General features: G+C 44.9%; 5 protein-coding genes across 9 annotated transcripts; 1 reads left to right on the forward strand and 4 right to left on the reverse strand.

The window, feature by feature from the left end:
- Positions 1-176: 176 nt before the first annotated feature.
- On the reverse strand, positions 177-9,312 carry LOC125766308 (histone deacetylase 6). Of its 4 annotated transcripts, none has more exons than XM_049432149.1 (10): positions 8,759-9,312; positions 8,229-8,566; positions 6,569-7,150; positions 6,212-6,483; positions 5,927-6,119; positions 5,608-5,667; positions 4,590-4,867; positions 2,989-4,519; positions 2,822-2,909; positions 177-2,736 (listed from the first exon to the last, which is right to left on the reverse strand). In XM_049432149.1, the coding sequence occupies exons 3-10, from the start codon at positions 7,007-7,009 to the stop codon at positions 2,393-2,395; spliced, it is 3,207 nt and encodes a 1,068-aa protein (XP_049288106.1). In that variant the 5' UTR covers positions 7,010-7,150; positions 8,229-8,566; positions 8,759-9,312; the 3' UTR covers positions 177-2,392. The 4 variants fall into 4 exon arrangements, with proteins under 4 accessions (XP_049288106.1, XP_049288097.1, XP_049288088.1 ...); XM_049432140.1 differs by lacking the exon at positions 5,608-5,667 and adding an exon at positions 5,400-5,459 and having other exon boundaries at positions 6,569-7,129; positions 8,759-9,298; XM_049432131.1 differs by having other exon boundaries at positions 6,569-7,129; positions 8,759-9,295.
- Positions 9,313-9,460: 148 nt separating this feature from the next.
- Positions 9,461-10,293, reverse strand: LOC125766453 (putative lipoyltransferase 2, mitochondrial). The gene has a single exon (XM_049432431.1). The coding sequence runs from the start codon at positions 10,291-10,293 to the stop codon at positions 9,571-9,573; it is 723 nt and encodes a 240-aa protein (XP_049288388.1). The 3' UTR covers positions 9,461-9,570.
- Positions 10,294-10,314: 21 nt separating this feature from the next.
- LOC125766434 (Werner Syndrome-like exonuclease) lies at positions 10,315-11,697 on the reverse strand. The gene is made up of 3 exons (XM_049432408.1): positions 11,583-11,697; positions 10,703-11,518; positions 10,315-10,503 (listed from the first exon to the last, which is right to left on the reverse strand). Exons 2-3 carry the CDS (start codon positions 11,453-11,455, stop codon positions 10,315-10,317), a joined length of 942 nt encoding a protein of 313 aa, XP_049288365.1. The 5' UTR covers positions 11,456-11,518; positions 11,583-11,697.
- A 5-nt stretch (positions 11,698-11,702) lies between these two features.
- Positions 11,703-15,832, forward strand: LOC125766337 (vacuolar protein sorting-associated protein 16 homolog). The gene is made up of 8 exons (XM_049432193.1): positions 11,703-12,163; positions 12,243-12,438; positions 12,525-12,792; positions 12,856-13,675; positions 13,775-13,923; positions 14,002-14,126; positions 14,202-14,953; positions 15,031-15,832. The coding sequence occupies exons 1-8, from the start codon at positions 12,105-12,107 to the stop codon at positions 15,167-15,169; spliced, it is 2,508 nt and encodes an 835-aa protein (XP_049288150.1). The 5' UTR covers positions 11,703-12,104; the 3' UTR covers positions 15,170-15,832.
- Positions 15,833-16,288: 456 nt separating this feature from the next.
- Positions 16,289-22,151, reverse strand: LOC125766324 (serine-rich adhesin for platelets-like). 2 transcript variants are annotated; one of them, XM_049432180.1, is made up of 4 exons: positions 21,835-22,151; positions 20,116-20,198; positions 17,591-19,972; positions 16,289-17,500 (listed from the first exon to the last, which is right to left on the reverse strand). In XM_049432180.1, the coding sequence occupies exons 3-4, from the start codon at positions 19,649-19,651 to the stop codon at positions 16,832-16,834; spliced, it is 2,730 nt and encodes a 909-aa protein (XP_049288137.1). In that variant the 5' UTR covers positions 19,652-19,972; positions 20,116-20,198; positions 21,835-22,151; the 3' UTR covers positions 16,289-16,831. The 2 variants fall into 2 exon arrangements, with proteins under 2 accessions (XP_049288137.1, XP_049288129.1); XM_049432172.1 differs by having other exon boundaries at positions 21,831-22,151.
- Between the last annotated feature and the right edge of the window lie 637 nt (positions 22,152-22,788).

The following is a 22,788-nucleotide window of genomic DNA, read 5'->3' on the forward strand; positions in this document are numbered from 1 at the left end:
AGTTTGGAGACCTCTGGTCTGACGACTTTTAGAGCAATGTGGAGCAACAGACGGAGTAATGGTGTTCTTTGTCTAAGTCCTCATTTCGTTAAAACTTCAAAACTGATGCCATTATTAACCAGCTACTGACAAAAAAATGTATAAAATTCGGATGGGTTAGTATATAAGCTCAAATCTTTTGATTAGTTGCCTTGTGTTAATATTGTATACAATCAACATACATATCTTTAACTACCTTTCCGTCTTCTGTTCACGGTTGCGTTATCCTTTACGAAAACCTAGCATCGTCGCGAAACCTAACACACCTGCTTCTAGCTCATAGTTTCAACACGAATTTTAACAGAACAAAAAAAAACTACGCAAAACAAACATGTAGATCAAACGCATCAATCATCTAAATTCTAGTACACTGCTAAATAGCGAACATGGAATGGCCTGAGGGATAACTATTACTCACATTCACTTTCTTCTTCTGCTCTAGAACGCTAGAACGCTTTCCTTTCGTGCCTTCAGCTAGATATCGTATTGTACATAAATTGGTTCGAACATTTTACTGGTAAAAACAGAGCGTTGTACTGAAATTAACTGTGGCATAAAGGAGCAAACACGTGTCCACAACAGTGTGTTCGATTGTTGGACATCTCTAATAGCCTAATGTGTTAACTCTATCCGGCTTTTACTGAGCACCGAAATAATAGTACTGTAGCAGCATAGATATCACGCATGAAATCTGTCATTATGGGTAGATCAACTGAACGGTGCTGTCTGTGATGGAGAGGCACAAATGGTACACAAAATACAATGCGTCCAACCTATTACGAACACTACACAGTTATCCACCCTAATGGTAGGTTTGCATGATCTCCGGAGAAGGTGAAAGATTTTTGTAACTCGAAAAGCACACATTAAGATTGAATTGTTTAAAAGTTGCCCCATTATTATAAGATTGATTTGTACAACAGCATAACATTATTTACGATTTGCTTTCTCTACTTTACTATCTCATCCTACGCTATCGGTACTTGTTGTGTATTAATATTGTTAATATAGCTTAATCAGAGGTATGCTTGGTTTCGTTCGTTTCAGGTACGTTCGTTGATCACTTCAAAATAAATTAATAGCAAATAGTTTAATCATTTCCTTTCTGCTCTCTTTTGTTTTCCTCGTCCTTCTTTAACCATTAATCTAGCTCTCACGCACAATGTTATTTAAACAAAATTTAAAAAAGAAAAAAAAACAAATATAAAATCCTAATTTATATTGCTTCTGACCCATGAGTTGAAAAATGAAATGTTACTTAAATCTTGTTGCTTTCGTTGTCATTTAGTAACAATTCAAAACATGCATACACCTTAAAAACAAATCCAAAAACTCGAAATAAATAGCAAAACTACTCAAAAACATTCATTTAAAAAATTGATTAGGATCCTTCAATACTGAATTAAAAAGCTTTTACATTCATAAAATTATTGTGCAGGGCAAAAAAAAAGTCAACGTGATAACTCATTTTCAATTCACTATCCTAGGACGCGAAATTGAATCAAAAATGAACGTAAAATAACTGTTTGCAACCGACACGAACGTTCCCGAAACAAACGGATAGCCAAGCCCCATCACTGAACAGCTCTGTAACACTTATGATATTTTTCTTTTTATAATAATGTTAATCCCTGATCTAATTTCGAAGTAGAATAGCAAACTGTGCAGATGTGTAACGGGGTGGAAAACCCCAACAAATGTATACCGATGTTGGATCATTGGAAATTCCGATCCATAGCTTTTGGAAATTGGAAAACAAAAAATCGATTCCTCACTGCACGATGTTAATAGATAAATAGTTGTTCCTCTCTCAAGGATGTATCTTTAAAATTATTTTTGGGGGCATTTGGTACTCAACGGAACTGTAGGATTTCGATGGTATGATTGACACGCTGACCGAGTTGTTGTTTTATTCGAGCATAAAATAAACTCTTTTAGCGAGTTTTTTAAATTGTACGGAAGAAGGTGTTGATATGTTCAACAAAATCTATTGAGGATTCAATGCTGCTGTGCTTTTTTAAATTTGTTGAACAAGCCAATCGCCATCTTCTGTACAATTCATTAGCAACTGAACAAAACATTTCAAAGAGCATATCAATATAACCATCGAAAACCCTGTAAACCCTGTATAAGAAAGGGTATTACACCTAACCACAATTAGAAAAAAACCTGTTATAAATTAAAAACTATACATGACAAGAACTGCCTTCCGGCTTGCTATCCTCTAATTTGACTGCGCACGGCACGGTCTACGCGCCCCTTACGCATGCTACTTGAAATATCCAACGAGAATGTGTTTCAGCAAGAACAGCACGAGCACTCGAAAGATAATCTTCGAGATGTCCGGCCAATATCAGTCACCCTTCCGGCTTTGGTTGCTGCTGCCTGCGCCGGCATTGACCACATCCAGCACCAGATCGCTACCGTACGACCATACGAGCGGTTCCTGAAATTTGTCTAGATGCACCAAATTCTTGAAATGATGCAAAGCCGGATGATCGATGTACGCATCGCAACCGTAGCACCAGACGGACAGATCGGTAAAGCTAAGCGCTAGCGGATGGTCCACCGTTTCGGTACCGTGCCGCAACATATGCTCCTGGACGTACCGTCCACAGTACACGCCGTAGCACAGTAAGCAGATCCAATTTTCCACCTCTGCGCCACACTCACTGCACGGCGTTTGTGTGTCGATGGCTAATTGGGGTGTAGAAAAGGGAGCAGAAAAATTAACTCACCGTAAGAAATAAAGTAAAAACAAAAGGATATTTATAGCTCTTACAAGACGGCGCCCTTTCCGGACGAAGTAGCTTCAGGTGTGGACAGTTTCTGCGCGGTACAACAGCGAACATTTCTTCATTTTGTAATGCCTGCAGTACAAAAGAGAGACAGCTTAGTTAAGATGCGTGGCAATGGGAAAAAAGGACTCTTATACGAATGTCACCCTACCTCTAGATTAGCTTCTAAAAATTCCGTTAACGTTGGTCCTTGTTTGCGGGACGCACCAGATGATGAGCTGGACGGTTCGTCGCTGCATGATCCGACCGCATCGGACGTGGATGATGACGAAGGCGTGGTGGCGGATTGTGGTGATTGTTTGGAAGATTCCGGATCGTTCAGACTCATCGTGTCGAGAGCGGCAATCAATTCGCCCGTTTGCGCACCGTCCGAGAGCGGTTGACAGCTCGGTAGCTTCTTGTTGAAGCACAGCGAACGCCAATACTTTTGCTGCACCGTTAGTACACTTCGCAGCGTTTCGAAGCAGGACCCATTCGGACCGGTGGTGGTACGGGAACTACCCGCTAACAACATCGGTAACGGATCGCCGAGCAGTGCCTTCGTGCACATTGCCATCGCGTGTGAGATGGAGTTAACGTTGTAACCACCCTCGAGACAAACCACTATCCGGCCACCTGCCAGTGCGGACAGCCAGTGGGTAAAGTGGCCGTACGCTTCCGGTGTAACGCGGCAACCACCGAGCGGATCACCGATGGCCGCATCGAAACCGGCCGACACAAGCACCAGCTCCGGATCGAACTCGTACGCTATCGGGAGAATGATCGAATGGAACGCTGCGACGTACTCCTGATCGCCCATACCCTTCCGGTTCCAGGGAATGTTTACGTTAAAACCTTCGCCCGGTCCACTACCGACGACGGTGTAGTTCGCATCGGTACTGTTCGGGAAGAACGAACCATTGTCGTACCGGTGCACGGAAATGTACAGCACGCGCGGATCATTCTCGAAGATGTGCTGCGTCCCGTTGCCATGATGTACGTCCCAGTCAACGATCAGCACCCGGCGCAATCCATAATGTTCCACTGCTTGTCGCGCTGCCACGGCAATATTGTTGAAGATGCAAAAACCGTGCGGTGTGTCCGATTCTGCATGATGCCCGGGCGGACGTACGATACACACGCCGGATCGGACGCGGCCACTGAGTACCTCCGACACCACCTCCAGCACGGAACCGGCCGCCATTCGGGCGCTAGCGTTCGTGCTCGGATGGAAGTAGATCGAGTTGTACTGGTCGGCCGTTTGCTTCAACGTGTCCGTGGACAGCTGCTCGATCAGCTGCACATGTTTCGGATCGTGCACCAGGCACAGTTCCTCCGTCGTGGCAAGCCGTCCTGCTACCCGCTGCATCCGCTTTGCCAGCTCATAATCGATCGATACACGCTGCATTATCTTTGCGATACGTTCCGGTTGCTCCGGGTGCCACTTTTCCTGGCTGTTCTGATGTTCCAGCATTAGCTCGTCGTAGACGAAGCATACGCGGCTCGGTGGCACGGTCAGATCCGTGTTGAAGCGCAACCGCTGCAGATGCTCCCGGATGCGTGTGCGCTCGCCGTCCGACTGTACCGGATAGCAGTTGCGCGTTTCGTACAGCCCCGGCTGGGCAGGTGGTTCCGGTGGAATGTAGTGTTTGATCACCTTGTGGAAGTTATCTTGCGGATTCGTGTTGTTGTAGTCTTCCAAGCTGTAATTTGGAAGGAGATTAAAATTAAAATATGCAAACCGAAAAACGAACGATTTTCCGCATTACTTACTCGTATAGTTCATAAAACTGAAGACACTTCCAGTGCTTCCGGTGGCTGTATATGCAGTTCAGGATGGACGCTTGCATGCTTTCCGATGGTGGTTGTAGCTTTTCCACCAGCCTGGGACACGGATCGCCCAGCAGTGTCTTGAGGGTGAGTGTACATCCTTCGGCCAGTGATTCAAGACAGTAGCCACCCTCCATCACGACCGCCACGCGTCCCTGAGCTAGTGAGAGCAACGGACTTAGCAGGTGTGAGTAGAATGCTGGCGTTATTTCCATACAGCCCTACGAAATAGAGTGCAACATTCGTTAGAAATTGTCAGCGGTTTTCAGGTTTAGCTGCAGCAGGCAGGAAACATGATTTGGGTTAAAAGGAACATGGACGAATTTAGGATTACAGAATAAAACAAAAATGCTAATGTGATTATGATTCCACTAAGTTAGGTTGCGAATGTTTTTAAATGTTGTTATAACCGATATGACTTTATTAAACCTTTTTTTTATGCCTAAGTAATGAAGCTTCGAAAGAATGCAATAATCATCGATTTCTTCAAACTTATAGATGTTTCATTTGACAAGAGATAATTTTAATTATTTAGCAGCCGAATAAAGGTGAACATGAAGAGTAAAATTAATTTTTGCAAGTGATGCGTTTTAGTTACTTAGTTATTTAAGTATAATGCAATCATGTTATTATCAAATGATTATTATCGTGCCAGCCGTAATGGTTTGTATCGGTGTATGTTATCGTATGATAGAAACGATACGACAATGAAACACAATATGTCTGTTTGTCGACAACCATGGCAAGCGCTACCTTTTCATCGCCCAGCGCAGAATCATAACCAGCCGACACGATAATCAGTTCGGGATTGAACTGCGAGCGTAATAAAAGTGACAGCAAAAAAAAGGAGGAACACAAAAGCACAGGACAGATACGAACAGGGGGAAAAAAGGAAAAAAGAGAAGAAAAGAAATGAAAAAAAAAACGATTAGCTAACAGATCAATAGAACGGGAAACACACCTCTGGACATCCGTACGCAGCGTCGTAGCCGGCTGATACTATTATCAGCTCCGGTTGGAACTGGAAGTGATGACGATGGAAAGAGAAAGAAATTTATGATTCAAATAGAACCAGCAACAACAACAACAACAAAAGTGTTTATGGCACCGGGGAGACACTTTAGTGATAATGTTTTAAATTTCTGCACCGTAATGCTGTAATGTAGATTAGGACACAGCCAGATCGGTACTTCACTGAGGGAAGTTTGTCATTCCTTAAAGTGTTGCTTTCTCTGCTTGAATGTTGATTGTGCTTTGGTCGTTTTGGTTAAAATATTTACCTCTGCTGCTACTGGTAGTAGAATTTGCTGCCAGATCGCAAGATAATCACCATTCGTCATGCCGGTCTTATTAAGCGGTACGTTAAAATTGTATCCCTCACCCTTACCCTCACCGATGTAGTCGAAATCGGATTCGCGCAGATTGGGCCAAAATGTACCATGCTCGTAGCGATGAATTGAAAAGTACAACACTCTAAAAATAATATTTATATTATTATAGACAATTTTAAGAAAAAAAAACACAAAAATCTAATCACTCCCGTTTTTAACCCGCTACACACAAACCTCGGATCGGAATAAAACATCCGTTGCGTACCCTGACCGTGATGAACGTCCCAGTCAACGATCAGTATCTTACGCGCGCCGAGATTGTCCAGTGCGTGCTGGGCCGCAATGGCAACATTGTTGAAGAAGCAGTAGCCATTATATTCTGCCGTCATTGCGTGATGTCCCGGTGGTCGCAGTATGGCCATTCCGTTCTGCACCGTACCATTCCATACGCTATCGACGAGCTCTATCGTGCTTCCTACCGCTAACAGGCTCGTCTCGTATGACGTCTACGGAGCGAGAGAGAAAATAACATTCAACCCGGTGCTTATCGATAATCGTCCGAAGCCGGTTTCACCCCCAAAAAACACTTACCGGATGGATGAAGATTGCATCGTACTGTGAGCTTAATCGCTCTAGCTCTGTCTCATCCTGCGAGCCGTGCGTTTTCGCTAGAATCGCTATCTGTTCCTCCGTATGCTTCATCAGAATCTCTGCCTTCGTGGCTAGCCGCGTTGCTAGGAACTGGCACCGTTCCACCAGCTGTACCATCGCGAACCGTTCCATGACGCGCAGATACCGTTCGGGACATTCCGGATAGTTGCTATCCCACAGACAGCGATGCAGTGCGAAACGATCGTCGTACAGGATGCCGGTTGTACCGCGCTCAACATTACACACGCTCTGCGCATTGTGAAAGATGTCCTTCAGCTGCACATCGGTAAAGTCGGAGCTTTTTCGCTGCTCGGTATCGTTGGCGGACATCCTCAGTTTGCCCTGTTTTTTCGCTTCCGCTATACTACCTTTGCCGGTCATCCGATAGCCACCGAAAAACTTGACCCTGCGTTCTTCCTTCTCCGTCTCGAATGCTGCTTGTTGCGCACGTGTCCGTATCTTCGACTGTTTAGCGCTGTTGCGTGTTACCACGTTCGGGTTCTAAAAGAAATCGTCAACAGACTATTATTATTTTGTTGTTTTCATGCTTAAAAGCTTCTATAGTCAGGGGGATAGAATGTTTTTTTCTTTTTGAAAGAAGAACAACAAATAAAAAATCAACACAAACAATATTTATCCAAAGCACCAGCACCAGTAAATGGTGTCCAAAAAAAATATTCACAAACACACCTCACAAGTTGTCACACAGCACCGCGTATTTCGATGGTTTCTCGCCGAGCTATTAAAGCGTATTGATTTTATTCGTACTGCTACGAAGCGTATTTAATTTGGACAGCTGTCTGATAAGACGATCCGCTACTCCGCTGTCCCCCCGCCGATTACGTGCTCGCTCCCGTCTTTTTGCAGGAGACAGTGCGCGCCCAGAATGATCTGCTAATCGATTTAAACCAGTGCTTTTCAACTCTAACAGCTCCAAAACAAAACGGTGTCAAGTATAGTGCTACATGTCCATATGTTATCTGCAGGCTTTTTACTGAGTGGATTCTCTACATATTTCACCATGTTTAGGGTAGAATTGCGAAAACGAATAAAAAAAAATATACACATGGACAAAAAACCATTAAATATTTACATTCTAGTTCTAAAATTAAACGAAAGCTAGATATCCTTAGTGTTTGGTACTGTGCGGTGCTGTGATATTGTGCTGTACCACTGTCGAGAAGCGAATAAAATAGGCCTTGACGGACAGCACAATGTTTTGGTTCGAGTATTCTTTTATTGGACCGCGATAGAAAATTCGGGCGGGAATGTACAATGTCCCTTTCGTACGTTTTAAGTGGGACAAACTGAACATACAACATTGTCCTACTTTACGTACGAAGGCCAATTACCGAACGAATTCGATATTATTCATGTATTCTGCTCATTAACAGCTTATAATCATTATAACTCTATCGATTGTAGCGCTAAAAGTGACACACTGCATTGATTTTGTAGGTGCCAAATAAAATAAAAAACCACCTTCGAAACGAGTTATAACGAGATCAGGAGTTAATCATAAAACTTTACGCTTGCTGTAACAACAATCGTACGAGAGTGTGTCGCTTTATATCGTCACTTTTTAGCTTTCCTTACTTACCATTTCTTTATCGCGTTGCTTCACAAATTGATTGCTGGTTGACGATCGTGGATAGCTGAATGTTTTCCGCACTATTTCGCTTTGAGCTGTTTTTAATAGTTTGTGTTTTCCTACACGTTTCAGCACTGTTTTGATTGTTGATTGTTACACAGTACGTTTAGCGAATAATCTTACTGTATCGTAACTAAGCAGCAAACAGGTCGATGTTCGTTCTCTTTGCTTCATTCACCACAACTTTACGAAACTTGTGGCTTACAACTGCTTGTGCGTTCAACTTCACACTCTCGGATGGGTGCCTTCTCTAGGTCTGTCTTCCTGCTTTTGGGCTACGATGGCCGCTAGAACAAAGGAAAATAAAAAACCCCCGCCACCGGAGAGCGATTACTTCATCGTTTCCTTTTATGTAAGCCTGGCGCTTTGCCCGTCCGGTGGGTGAAGTTGGTTCCGAACGCATTGCTAAATATGTCGCACCCGGCGGAAAACCCACGCAAAACGAACGCACCAAAAACCAGAAGCGTAAACCCACTTACCTATGAAACATTCACGCGGCAGCTGGACGGTTTTCTTGGCATTATGGAAACAAATCGGCAAGCAGGCGCCTACAACCGTAACTGGATCGATTACTAGCGATATTTTAGTCCTTTTTAGTTGACACTTCCTGGTTTTAGTAGGCCAACGAGATTAGCTCAAGCAACCTAAACACCACCGTTCTTAAGGGGCCTACACACACGCAAACGCACATTCACGCGCAGCACGATTCGATTGTAAATAAGTTGTTTTTACATTGGATGTTGTACCATTGTAGTGGATGTTGTTCCATAACATATAAGTTACAGTCGGCAATTATAAGTCAGTGTAAAATTGCTTTTCTCAAACCACCGAACGCAATAACGTGCTGCCTAGCGGGAAACTAAAAGCGAATGAAGAAAGGATATAAACAACCGAACGGACCAAGTCGAGCAGTGCAAGTGCTCGAATAGCACGACCTTTAACCAACACCACGATAAAAAAAGGTGAATTTCTTTGGGTGGCCATATTGGATAGCTGCTTGTCACAATTTAAATTTTGTTTTCTACCACGAAAAATGTCGTTAAAACTTACTCTATTTCTTATTTTACACAATTCTTTCCCAGCATATTTTCTAAAAACCTACTAACGAAATTAGCAACAACTGTATCGAGTAATTTCACAAATTTTCGAATAATTATAATAATTATTAAATCATACTAGCATTATTATCAATGATGATGTGTACAATTTATTAACGCTAAAACATACAGCAATAATTAAATATATCTTTTAATTAAACGAATGCCTGAGTCAAAAATAGCTGATGAACGCCTTAAAGTCCATCGATTAGTTTCTTTCTGCACTCTTCCTCTAGCGGGATTAAATCACATTCAAGCTTGTGCCGAAAACAGTCGAGAAATTCACCTGTAACGCTCTCAACATTCAACTCCGGACGGTTTAGTTCCTGCGCTAACGAAGTGACCGATTTGCCGACTAATCCACACGGTATGATGTGCCGGAACCAGCTTAGATCGATGTTGCAGTTTAATGCGAGTCCGTGCGTTGTTACGTACCGGCTGGCGTGGATTCCCAACGCACAAATCTTCCTGTCCTCGATCCATACGCCTGTGTCGGCAGTGGTTTGGGCCCGCAAGCCGTACCGCCTGCACAGCTCGATAATAGTTTGCTCGAGATGACAGACATACCAGCGGACGCTTGGTTGAAAGTGTTTCAGGTCGAGAATGGGATAAGCAACCAGCTGTCCAGGACCGTGGAACGTTATTAGTCCGCCACGATTTGTGCGCACAAAATCGGCGCCAAGTGTGCGTAACCGTTGTTCCTCCAATTCGTCGTATCCCCGGGTCCTTATACCGATGGTGTACACCGGATCATGCTCGGTTAGAATAAGAACATTGCGATAGGGTGGCATTTGAACGTTGGTGTCTTGTGCATGGTTTGCCTGCTGGAGTAATTGGTTTGCGATGGTTTGCTGAAGTTTTAAGGCTCGCTTGTAAGGAAGTCTACCGGCCCGCAGGATGTGCACCAAACGAGACATGGTGAATGTGTGTGTAGTTGGCTAGAGAATAGCCGGTGACTGTTTGGTGGTGTTGCTGTTAGACAGCGGTAGTGTCTCGAAGACGACTGCCGTTTGTTGATACACGTTTTTCGACCCTACTGTCGCTTCGTCTGCTTCCAGTACGTAGTTATTACTATTCTCTTGTTGGCGTTCCTTTTCCGCGAGATTCATGTACAGCTTCTGGCCTATCTGTAATCGCAACGAGAAAACGAAAACAAACGAGATAACATGAAACTGCTGTTCAAAACAGCTGCCGACGCTTAATTGCGTCATTTGTGACATTTCGGTTGCTCCGCAATCGGCATTAATGGAATGTAGGAGCGATTACAGGCTGATTAAAATAATTATTTAAAAAAAATCAAATCTACAACGAAGCTACGAAACATACGTAAACATCGATGGCTGCGTAAAGTTTCTGGTCGTCAGAGAGTGGTAATACGTCCCATTTGCTCATTCGCACTTTTTTGTCCTTATTCATCCGCTGTTTTAACACTTGCTCCACCAGCCCGGCCAAACTCCAGCGAACGGTTGAACCATTTAGTTGATTGTACCACTGACCCAGCTCGACGCATCGTTCTATCAATCGATCGGCGTCCACCTCGGGAAAGTCTCGCGCCAGCTTGCGAAAATCGTTCTTGATATTGACGCCGTGCAGTACTACGCGCGGATGATACAGCAGCTGCAACAGAGCGGCAGGCAATCGCTTTAAGCAGGAAACTTGCAGCAACAGACAGCGATCCGTCGTAGCACAGAGCTGCATTAAAGCTGTCGGTTTTGGCCCAGTCTTAAAGCTGAAACTCCATTCCAAATCGAATGCTATCGGGATGTCTTGGTCGATTGTTTGCGGTTGCTGCAAAAGCTGCTCCATCAATTCATTGCACCTGAACGCCATGTCCGGCAGGGTGGTGTAATATTCGATCGCTCCAGTGTAATCGATGAATGGTAAATATTCAATCTGGACTTTAGCTTCTTTCTTCTCCTCCGATGGAAAAACGTAATTACTTCGTAAGCGTCGTACCGGTGGATCGACGCTTTGGATTATAGATGCACTTGGAACTTCTAATTTCTCCGTGCATTCATCCATTCGCTGACACTTCTCGGCCGGGGGACACATCCAAAGTGGTAACTTTCTGCGCGACATTTTCGCCAAATCTGTTTGTTTTTTTTTTACCTTCCTTACTACAGTTACTTATGTATGTTCTCACTAAAATAACGAGCGAACAACATGCATAAAAGCGCTGTGGTAAGAGGTTATATTGTTACCTAACCTTTCTATATTATTGGCGTCGGCGTCACTCCGAGCTTCTAAATATCGTTAAAATATATAGTTCATATTTTAGCGGCAAAGTTACGACGTGAATTCCACGCGACTGAAGCTGCCACCTTTGACAGTTGAAACTGTCAACAGACAAATGGCAGATCCTGCATGTGGACCGTTTACACGAAACATCCAGTATGTGTAAACTTGGAGAAGAACAGCAGTTCTTTATGCAGTTTTTTTTAAGAACAACAGTTCTCGCTATGAGTTAATATCCTAAACAATTTTTGTGCAAAGAGAAACATAATTTAGTAGTGAATTTATATAAAACAAATATTTGTATAAAGTTTTATGGTTGTGTGGTCCGTGCATTTGTGATGAAAATATACAACAGATGACAGATCCAGCTGGGAGGCTTTGTTGTGTTGTGAATCAGCTCTTCCCAGATTGATAAGAATTAGAACATCTTCAGAGCTGCTAGGAGTTTAATAAGTTCCTGTAGATATTGTGGAGAGTTGTGTACAGTTTGAAAATGTCGCTGCTATGCAATACTGGTGATTGGTTTACATTAGGACAGGGAAATGCCTTCAGGTAATGTATATCCAACAACCAGCTACCATAATTTGTGATTGGGACGCATAATACTAACCAAATCTACAACCAACTACAGGAAAATGGAAATTTACAATATGGAATGGCCTGCGAGTATTAATCTGGAAAACATGGTGATTCATGCGGCTCCCTACGGAGGCCCGATTGCTGTCGTCAAAGATCCAAAGCTGTTTATCAAATTAGATGGTGGCACTAGCACTAGACCCATTATTAGAGTGTTTAATTGTGTCGGCAAACTAATATCATCAATCAATGTAATTTTCAAGATATGGGAAAAAAGCAATTCGCGGCCCAGCTTCATTGGATGCTAAATGTTTTGCTTGTACCTTTTGTTTTAAAGTGGGATTGCGGTAATCTCGTCGCTCTGGGCTGGTCTGACTCGGAAGAATTGATTGGCGTGCAGGATGACGGTACCATCTTCATACACGACATGTTTGGAAACTTTGTGCACAAGTTCAGCGTTGGCAAGGATGTAACGGATGTGGCGGATGCAAAAATATTCACCTCCGCGTCCGGCACGGGTGTGGCTGTCATGACATCGGGTTTTAAAATTTACATCCTGAACAACATTAAGGATCCGAAATCACGCCCGCTGTCTGAGCTACTGAGTAATGTTATTAGTGTATGGTTTAAGCAGAATTGTTTTATTTCTTACTTTTTTATCGTTGCAGATCTTACAAGTAACCTTACGTGCTGGGAAATGGTATGCAAAGATCGAACCACGAGCTGTTTGCTAGCTGTTGGGAATGAAATTACCATCGTCCGTCACGGGGACAATGTTTTCACCAACCACACACTAACGATGAGGAACGACTTTCAGTCGATAAGCTTGCTGTCCGTTTCGTTTGACCACGAACATGTCGCTTTGCTTACCAATACCGGCTGCCTGTGGATGGGTTCGTGGGATCTGAAGCACAAATATTGTGAGTTTGTAACGGGCCGGCAGGAAAAAGCGAACCAGCTTGTTTGGTGTATCGACGGTAGCACGAAGTACGAATCGCAGGCGGTAATTGTGAGCTACATGAACCTGATACTGATCGTTGGTGCGACTGGTGAGTCGAGCGTGTACACGTACGACTCACCGATGACGCTCATCCCGGAGATGGACTGTGTGCGAGTGCTGACGAACTACTATCATGAGCTCGTTCAGAAGGTACCGCCCAGCACGAGCAAAATATTCGGCATCAACATCTCCGAACCGGCGAGTTTTCTGTTCGAGGCCCATCGAAAGTTCCAGGACCGCAGTCATCAGTCGGATGAGTATTTGTGCTTGATCCAGAACAAGCTACCGGCAGCGGTCGCGGACTGTATAGAGGCGGCCGGTCATGAGTTCGATCCCAACACGCAGAAAAGTCTCATCCGGGCGGCATACTTTGGCAAAAGCTTCATCTCGGGATACAACTGCACCGATTACATTACGATGTGCAAAACGCTAAAGGTACTGAACGTGTTGCGTGACCGTAACGTTGGCATTCCGATCACCATTCAGCAGTAAGTAGTTTATTTTTTTGTTGCAGTAGTACCAGCATGTTTGCGCAATGTGTATCGGAGTAAGTAAAAGGATGGATGAATGTTTATTTTTCCTCACAGATTCAATCATCTACAACCGGTTGTTATTTTGGATCGTTTAGTATTTCGAAAGTACTACGGTTTATCCATTCACATTGCAAAATATTTGAAGCTACAGGAAACCCGCATTTTAGAGCATTGGGCGTTCCAGAAAATAATCCACGATAAAAGTACGTGCATCGTACGATGATAGAAAATTTTTTAACCAGAAGTATGCGGATTTTTAAACCTTCGTTCTGTTTTTGCAGACGACGATGAGGTAGCACGTAAAATAGCAGCAAAATTTTCCAGTGCCGATCTCCGGGAACCGATGTCGTACGCTAACGTGGCAGATAAAGCGCAACAGATCGGTAAAACTAAGCTTGCTATTACGGTTTGTTTCGTTTTGGAAGCTTCACAAAATTTGTTACGTTTTTACATTAACCTGTTTTGTTATTTTACCTATTAGCTACTCGAACTGGAGACGAAAAAGAAGCTACAGGTACCGTTACTGCTGAAGCTTGGCGCAAGCGAGAAAGCACTAATCGCCGCCACCCAGTCCGGTGATATCGATCTCATCTATATGGCGATACTGGAGATGAAAAATACGTCCGCACTGGCCAAGTTCCACATGACAATCCGGCGCTACCCGTTGGCACAAAATCTGTACAAAAAGTACTGCCAGCTGAACAGTCTGTCCACGCTAAAGGACATACATTCGCAGGAGGATGATTTTCTGTCGCAGGCGGAACTGGCGCTACGGGAAGCACTGCAGGTCGGTAATCTGGACGCATCGATACCGGACATTAGTGGCAACTATCGAAAGGCGGGCAAAGCGATCGAGGCCGATTTGGCGGATGAAACGAAGAAGCTGATCCGGCACCAGAAGCTGTTGCAGGACAAGTATCAGAAGGATTTCTTCGGGCTGGCGTTACACGCGATGGTTCGCAAGTTGCTACAGCTCGGCGATCAGCGGTACGCCGAAAAGCTAAAGAGCGAATTTAAGATGTCCGACCGGCGGTACTGGTGGGTACGGGTGCAAACGTACGCCGACAACTACCAATGGGACGAGCTGGAGAAGTTTTCCAAAGCGAAGAAAAGTGTGATCGGATACGAACCGTTCGTCGAGGTGTGCCTGTCGAAGATGAACGTAACGGAGGCGAAAAAATATTTGCCACGGTGTAGCGAGGAAAACAAACTGAAATGGTATTTGCGAGCCAGGTAAGGTTGAACTTCGGTGGGTTGTGTTACACATTAGTAAAACAATCATTTTCCGTTTGCCTGTTTTCCTCACACAGTTGCTATGCTGATGCAGCTACCATTGCGTTTATGCAGAAGGACATCGATAGTCTGCTGAAAATACACGACCACTGCAATGATTCCGCCCTGATGGCAACGGTCGAAAACATGATCGGGCAATTATCGAGCAAGAAATGATTGGTGAAAATAAGAAGGCAAAGGAAAGAGCAGTGTTGCTGAAAATCGTGTTGCTAAATAACGGGCGTTACAGCAATAGGAAGAAGTACGATTTCGTTTACTATATGGTTGACGCTAAAGATGAATACAATTTATTACAGTATATTACAGTATAAAAAAAATCCTTTTACAAATTATGGCAAAAATAGGAAGCTAGAGCATCGTTTTTTTTACGTGGAAGAAATAAGAATACAACTGTGATTGTGTAGCTTGAACTTTACTATACGCCCCCTTAAAGTGTTATCAGCCATTGAATTATTTCTGTCCTTTATTTGCCCTTCTAAATTTTATTTAATGCGTCAAAAGATGAAAGATTAAAATATAATAATGGATGTGAGAAATTTTTTTTATTAAAAAGTAATGCGTTTTGATTGTACAAAACGAGTTGCAAACAAAATCCATTGCTGATCGTTTGAGGTTAAATCATGAAAGTTTCGGTGGAGACGCCCAGTATATTGTGGATGTAGGCATTAATATGGATGTAATTTTTCCTTTTTACAGTTCAATAAACTTGAAAGCGAAGAACATTTTGTAACTTTCTTTATTCTAAGCATGTAATGCAAAATTAAAAAATAAAATAAAATAAGCAAGGACAATGCTTCAATGCGGTGGAGACGCCCAGTACATTGTGGAAGTTGGCATTAATATGGATGTAATTTTTCAAGTTTATCCACCTACCAACATTAAACCTTGTTGCTTATTAGTAAGCTTACCAGGTGTGCTTTTCTATTAAGAATTCTTGTTACATTTACTCATTTCATCGCACATCAATCCACTAGTATCTAAAAGAAAAAATAGGATTTTTTTTCTTTTTCTTGGCAGCAGAACTACCTTTTTATTGATATCAAGAATTAAAAATAGTGTTGCACATATATGCATTGGCTGTTGCCGCTTTTAACAATACAAGTATCTAGTAATTGTATCAATGTTTGTTGTTATTTCAAACTTCTTTTTTTTTTTTTTGAAAACAGCTAGAGTTAGTAAAGTTTGCAGTTGCGTCGCACTACGTACAATGAGTGTAAGTGCATTGTGGACACCGGAGTACATATTAAAAACCATCACCGACATTATTTTTTTAAAAAAAGAAATCAATGTTTAAAATCGCAATTGCAATGATAATGTAATAACGTATATAATATTAATCAACACATAGTTTTGTTTTCGACAGTACAACAGATTGGTCTCCAATCCTCCAATGAGTACGGGAGAAACAAAAGAATAAAATTTGTTATAAAAACTTCGCTTCGGTGAGGGTGGCTGAACACGAACAAGTTTTGTTAAGTCTAATTTAGCCAGTTATAGCAGGCATGACCTAGTTGGTCGTTACGCCTAGAAGAAGAAATTGTAGTCACATCGATACGAATGTCGATATCGACCGAAGTCTGCATTCTGAGCAGCTTAGAAATCAACATTTATAGAGTGTATCATCATGCTCGCTCGAATATATAGTGTGCAGTTATATATCGCTATAAACACATACATGTGTTCGTCCTAAGGTTAGTGTTAAAATCAGCAGTAGTTACATAAAATCCACAAAATGTCTTACACACTAAAACACTCTACGCGCCTAGCAAGTCAACGTGGGTAGAGGGGTAGAGGAGTAAGGGGAGAGCATGGGGATGTTTACAGCAGTGCCAGTTTCATTACCGCCTTGCGCCACCGTTGGCAGTCCTGCTGCAGGCGACGCTCCTCGTATGAGAGCTTTTGATGCTGGGCGCTCAACTGGTCCGCCTCCATCTCGAGCTTCATCTCGCGGTCCTTCCGGTTGATGCGGGATTTCCGTGACGCTTCGTTGTTCTTATCGCGCTGCTCACGGTAACGCCAGTCGGCCTCGCTCAGATGCTGGTACTGGGAGCGATCGCGCACCGTACCGGCCACCTTCGGTGGACGACCACGGCGCTTCGGTGCCTTGTTGCCGGACGATATATCCGAGCTGGAGTCACCGCACACGGACGATGCGGACGAGCGGGACCCGATACTGCATGCGCTGCTAGTGTTGGTGCGCCGACCACCGGTAGTGGTGGCGGCACGGGACCTGCTGTCGTCTGAATCGCTCGTCAGCTGACAAAGGTTGTCCAGTGTTAGCAGCTGGTAGATTTGCTTCTTGGTATCACCCTTGCTACTGCTGGTGCCGGGTGTTGCTCTCGTGGAGGAGGACAAGGTACGTGACCGTTCGCCATGGTCTGCGGATGTCTTGTGACGTTCCGTGTATGTGGCGGACGGGGAAGGTAGTAGATCTAATGTGGGTTTCTCCTCTACCGTTGCAGGGTAAGAGCTAAATCCTAACGCTTCCTGCAGATCAAAACAAGACGAAGCAATGTGACGGGAACAGGTATAGTTAGTACACGGATAATGATTAACTGTCAGTGGCAAAGTACTTACGTCATTGGTGTCGATGAATGACAGAAGATCAAACTTTTCATCTTCCAAATCCAAAATGTCGTTAGTCAGGTCCGGTGTGTTGAGTGTGGCTGCCTGCGATGGTATGCGTAGCGGCTCGTGGGTAGTGGTGGTCGTTGACGTAGTAGTAGTTGTTGCTGTACTGGTCAGAATGTTGGCTGGCAGCAGTGCTGCTGCTGCTGCTAAAGTCTGTCCACTAATGGTGGACGATGGTTGATGCTGTCCTACTACTCCCAATGAAGCAGCGGCAGGCAGGTTTATCCTCGGTGTTACATTTACAGCAAGTGTTGGTGCTTTGCGACTGGCAAGGGAAAGCTTTCTTTCCATCCTGCCAACAGCAGTAGTTGTATTGACAGCAGGCTGTTTGGTGTGCGAGTGTTGTTTGCAACTGTCACTGCTGCTTGCTGTAGCCGGTTGACCGGGTGTGGAAGGTGTTGAGAATTTCTCATCATGCATTGTCCAGCTATTGCCGATGGGTTGATTCAGTTTGGACACTTTCGTAGGTGTACCCTCCTGGCCAATGTCTTCTTCCTGCATGCGTCGCTTCATGGCGTAGTAGTTGTGATCGCGTTGTGAATGATTTGCCGTGTTAGGTATCGTTAAAGTTGTTGTCGTCGTCGTCGTTGTTGCAGTAGTAGTAGAGCTAGCGGTTGCAGTAGTGCAATTACCGTGTCGTCTGCCCGTTATTGTCGTCGTTTTGCTACTGACATCGCGCGTCAAACCGTTGATGTTGTGTATCTGATCGAGACTCTGCTCGAACGAGCTATCGCTCGTACTATGTGCGGTGGTTGAGATTTCTTGTCCAGGTTTGTAGAAGTGTGCGGTCGCATCACTGGTACCGGTGAGTAGACTTTCGATAACTTCTGACGAGGCGGAACGAAGTTCCGGGCGTGCCGGTACGTTGATGGATGATATGTCTTCCTGTAGCCACTTGAAAAAGTTGAGCGGTATCGGTTCGGTACCGTCGACGGGCAGCCCAAGGAATGGTAGCGTGGCGATCGCCGGTACTGTGGTCGACACAAGATGGTTGGATGCGTCACAGTCGAACGCACTGGATAGCTGTTCGATCTCTTCGTGTAGCGAAACGGTCGGGCTGATTGTGACGGGCGGTTCGGAGAGTTCCACGTGCAGTTCGTCGAGCAGGTTCGCACAGTCAATGCTCGTCTCGATCGGTTTCGACTGTCCCCTGGCGGTACGGTGATACTCGTCCAGGCTGCGCTCGAGCTCGGTATCGGTGATGTTGCTACCGCTGCTGCTGGTGGTCGGTGAGTTTAGCCACAGGTGGCGCGGATCGTCTACGATGGTGTTGGTAAAGTCGAGTCCGCCCGCAAGACAGGTCTCGTTCGTCCAGTCAATGTCCGGTAGGGCTGACGTCGGTGCGGTGACCATCGCGTGGTCACCTGTGCCTGCTGCCGCTAGTGTTGGTGAGATGGGGGCCACGAATGGCCTGCTACCGGACGCGCTGTTAATGCCGGGCCCACCTCTATTACTATTACTGCTACTGCTAACGCTAATGCTACTGTAGTCACACGGTTTCTTGGAGGAGTTTGTCTGGTGTTGCTGCTGTTGCTGCCCGAGGATAGCAACAGTCGCACCGGAGGAAGAAGCGGCTGCAACGGTCCCACTACCGTTGCAGCTACCCGAGGCCACATGGCTTCGTGCTCCGCTAGAAAACTGGCCGCTGCAGCCGCGGTTACTGTCGTTTCTGCTGCTGCTGCTGCTGCTTCTGATGGTCTTATTACATACGTCGTGTACAGTTACGCTTTCTTCTGCACCACTGAAACTTGCAGTTGTGTCAAATTCAATCCGGCAGGCATCCGCTGCTGTTTTTCGCGCATCCCCCAGGAACCGTTCACCTGTTGTAGCGCGGTTCCGCTCCACGTCCACCCGGCCCTTCCCGGGCACCAGCGCCCGCACGTCGCAATCGTCCTCCTCCACCTCCGGAAACAGGCTGTCGCTGTGTGCCGACCACCAGGGCGCGTGTTCCACCGGTGGTCCGGACGGTGTGGGCGAACAGCTCTCCAGCATCGTGGTCGTATTCATCCAGGACGTCGCCGTTTCGTCGTCCGCGAGCGTATCCACCAGCTCCGGTACGGCCGTACCGACCGCCGGTAACAGCAGCTCTTTCCCGAGATCGCCGTCCGGCGTGTGCGCCGGTGACAGCAAATCGAGCGGTGACTCCTCCAGCGACGACAAGTTGTTCCGATTGCTTCGGTGAACTAGGCCTCCGTAAAAGCAAATCGTTTCTTCCCCCCGCTGGTCGTCCGACGGCACCGCGGCCGACGGACGACTTCGCCGATAGAATTTCTCGCCATGAACGGCATTCGTTGACGAACTCAGTTGTTTGTGCCATCGGGATAGTGACTGTTTGGAAAGTTGAAGAGCATTGTCGAACAGGAAGATGTCGGTTAGCATGGTTGCGACGCTTCCACAGTTTTTTTTTTATTGTACGGTAGAGTAGGTGATGAAGCCACCGAACTCCACAGCTACCAGCTTCAGATACTTACGATAAATTCACCGTTTAATTCTAATGAAATTTTAACGCTTTAGATAACGCCCCGAATCGAGTTGAGAGTTGCCAGCCCTCAACCTGAAACGAAAGAGGAAAGAAGAAGCAGTTGCAGTTAGTTACCGGTATACAACGTCTCCAGTGCCCTTATCTTTGCAAAACACACAAACCAGATGGCTTTCTTTCGTGCAAATGTAATTTTTATTGAAACAACTATTTGTGCACATTTCGCTAGGTGTACTGCAGATGTTCCGCTTATTGATGGTGCCGTCGCACGTACCCCCATCTTATCGCAAACCGTGCAAAATGGAGTGCTGGGAATTTCCTATAGCTCTCGCATGAACAGCAAAACTGTCATGCAGTGGTACTAACTGATATTACCATGTTGCGTCGTAACAAGATAAGATAAGCCCCCCCGGAAGTAAGCCCTTTGCGCATCTCGTAACAGACACATAAATCACCGGTCCCATCATTGTAGTGACTAGACCATTAAAACTAGCAAAAACAATCATGAAAAGAGAAAAAAAATCCCCCTTCATACGCACATACACACACTAAAACTATTCTTCGATACGTGCGTGTCTCAACGTTTCTAGAACAGCAATCTTGCGTCAGACATATTTTTACATTTATTTTTTCTTAATGTCGCAGCTTTCTGCCCACCCTGTTTTCAAAGGGGTTACGAAGCGAAGGAGGTGGTAAACCTCGAAACACGCCAAAACAGCTTCAAGCGAAGGCAATGGGGGGAGGGTGGAGACGGTGAGAAACAAAATAATCAACTTGACCAGAAGAAAAAACAAGAAATATGCTAACCACCATCAAATTGGGAACAGCATACCATCTACTCTCCCTCTCTCCTTTTTTTTGTTGGAAATGTTCCAGAAAGATCTTCAACACAACCCCCCCCCCACCCCAAAAAAAAAAACAAAATGAAGTAACGTTCGTGCGATGTTGTGGTGCACGAATGATGACGCCTCATTGATGGGTTCGAAATACGTATGGTGATGTTCATTAATACATTTACTTCTGCCAGCCAGCTCAAAATACATACACGCGGCAAATACCGACACAGCCGATACAGTGATGTCGCCCGTCCCCTTGCATGCCAAGGACCTCAACACCATTTGCAGGCACATAGTTAGAGCGTTGGTGAACGAATGGGGGAAAAAACATGGAAAAAAAACGAAGAAAAGTACGGGAACGCATAGCATATGCGCGAAAGCGAGATAGGAAAGCTGCCGAAATTTCTAGAAAGACTGTAATGCCCCTGCCCCCATTCCCATTCGTTTCCCGATCCTGGTGAGCTGCGAGAACAAGATGCGCCATTAATTGTAGTAATGGCGTCAGACATTTTAACACACCCCGGGTGTACAATGGGATGGCACGGTGGCTTTCGATACGTATATTTGGGAATACGTTTTCCCCACCCCCTTCTTCCAAGATGGGTTGCTGTTTGTGCGCATTTATTTGTGCCGGGAAATATGATTTCGCCTTGCAAAGAATGATGTGTCATGCTCTCTATCAGCCATGTACGGATTGTGGAATCTTCTCGAAGGAAGAAAAGGCACGCACGCATACAGTTGTGCATCGCTACAAGGTATCGAACCACTAAGTACCGAGGTTTCAGCAGCAACCTTTGAGTCACATTCAAACCCGACACAACATCGCAATAGCTCCGCGTCCGGAATGTCCAACAAGGTGAGCACCACTTACCCACCGATGTAGCTTTGCTCGCTGTCGTCTATTTCAACCGGAAGTAGCGTACTGCCTAGTTGGCAAAAATTTGATACTGTAGGTGGTTTCCGGTGTGGTGGCGTTTTTTTTTTGATAGAAGACTGCCCCAAATATCTGGGCACCGGAAGCTTTCCGTTTGCTTGGTAGGTGTATTCACACCAGAAAATTCAATTGAGCACAATCACACACACACACACAATTAAAGTAGAAAAAAACACTTCTTGGCAGAGTGCCGAGTCGCGCGCGGTCCTTTCACCAACTGTTCACAAACGTTAATGAACGGGGTCTTGCCATTGAGCATAGGTCCCAGGGCGAACCCGTCATACGTTTGGAAAGAAGTATTTTAGTTGTGCAACATCTGAGCGTTCCGATTGGCTGGCTGCCGTCGCTACGTCACGTCATAGTGCGTTCGGATTGGTTGATGTGTGTTTTTTTTTGTTCCCCAAACCCCCCTGATGCGAACCGCGAACTGTTAAGGGCTGTTTTGACATGTCGGACTATACTCTAGTACCACGTTTTGAGGGTTGCAAATTAAACCAAAATATATGTTACAATTTTTACATTCTGCCAATTTAACGCACACCTACGACCGGATCACTTCATTTGTGGGGGTGTTCTTTTCTTGACCATCGCATATAAGATTGTGTTGGTACATTGGCAATAATTTTAAAATATTTTATGAAATAATCCACCCCATATTCCAGTTTGACATATTTCACATGCATCAACACGGCGACGTGTCACTCTAGTACTGCTAATTGTCATATGGTCACCACATGCGTATTTTAAATTACACTCCCCCTCCCCCCCCCCCCCCCCCCGTCTGTTTTGTTACTTCCTTATGATTTAATATTATTATTTTAATAATTAATATATTCCTCCCTAAATGATGCTGTTTCGCACATAACCCTCAATCTCTTTTTGCCATGCAGTTCTG

The sequence above is a fragment of the Anopheles funestus genome, chromosome X (assembly GCF_943734845.2).
Source record: "Anopheles funestus chromosome X, idAnoFuneDA-416_04, whole genome shotgun sequence".
Taxonomy (NCBI): domain Eukaryota; kingdom Metazoa; phylum Arthropoda; class Insecta; order Diptera; family Culicidae; genus Anopheles; species Anopheles funestus.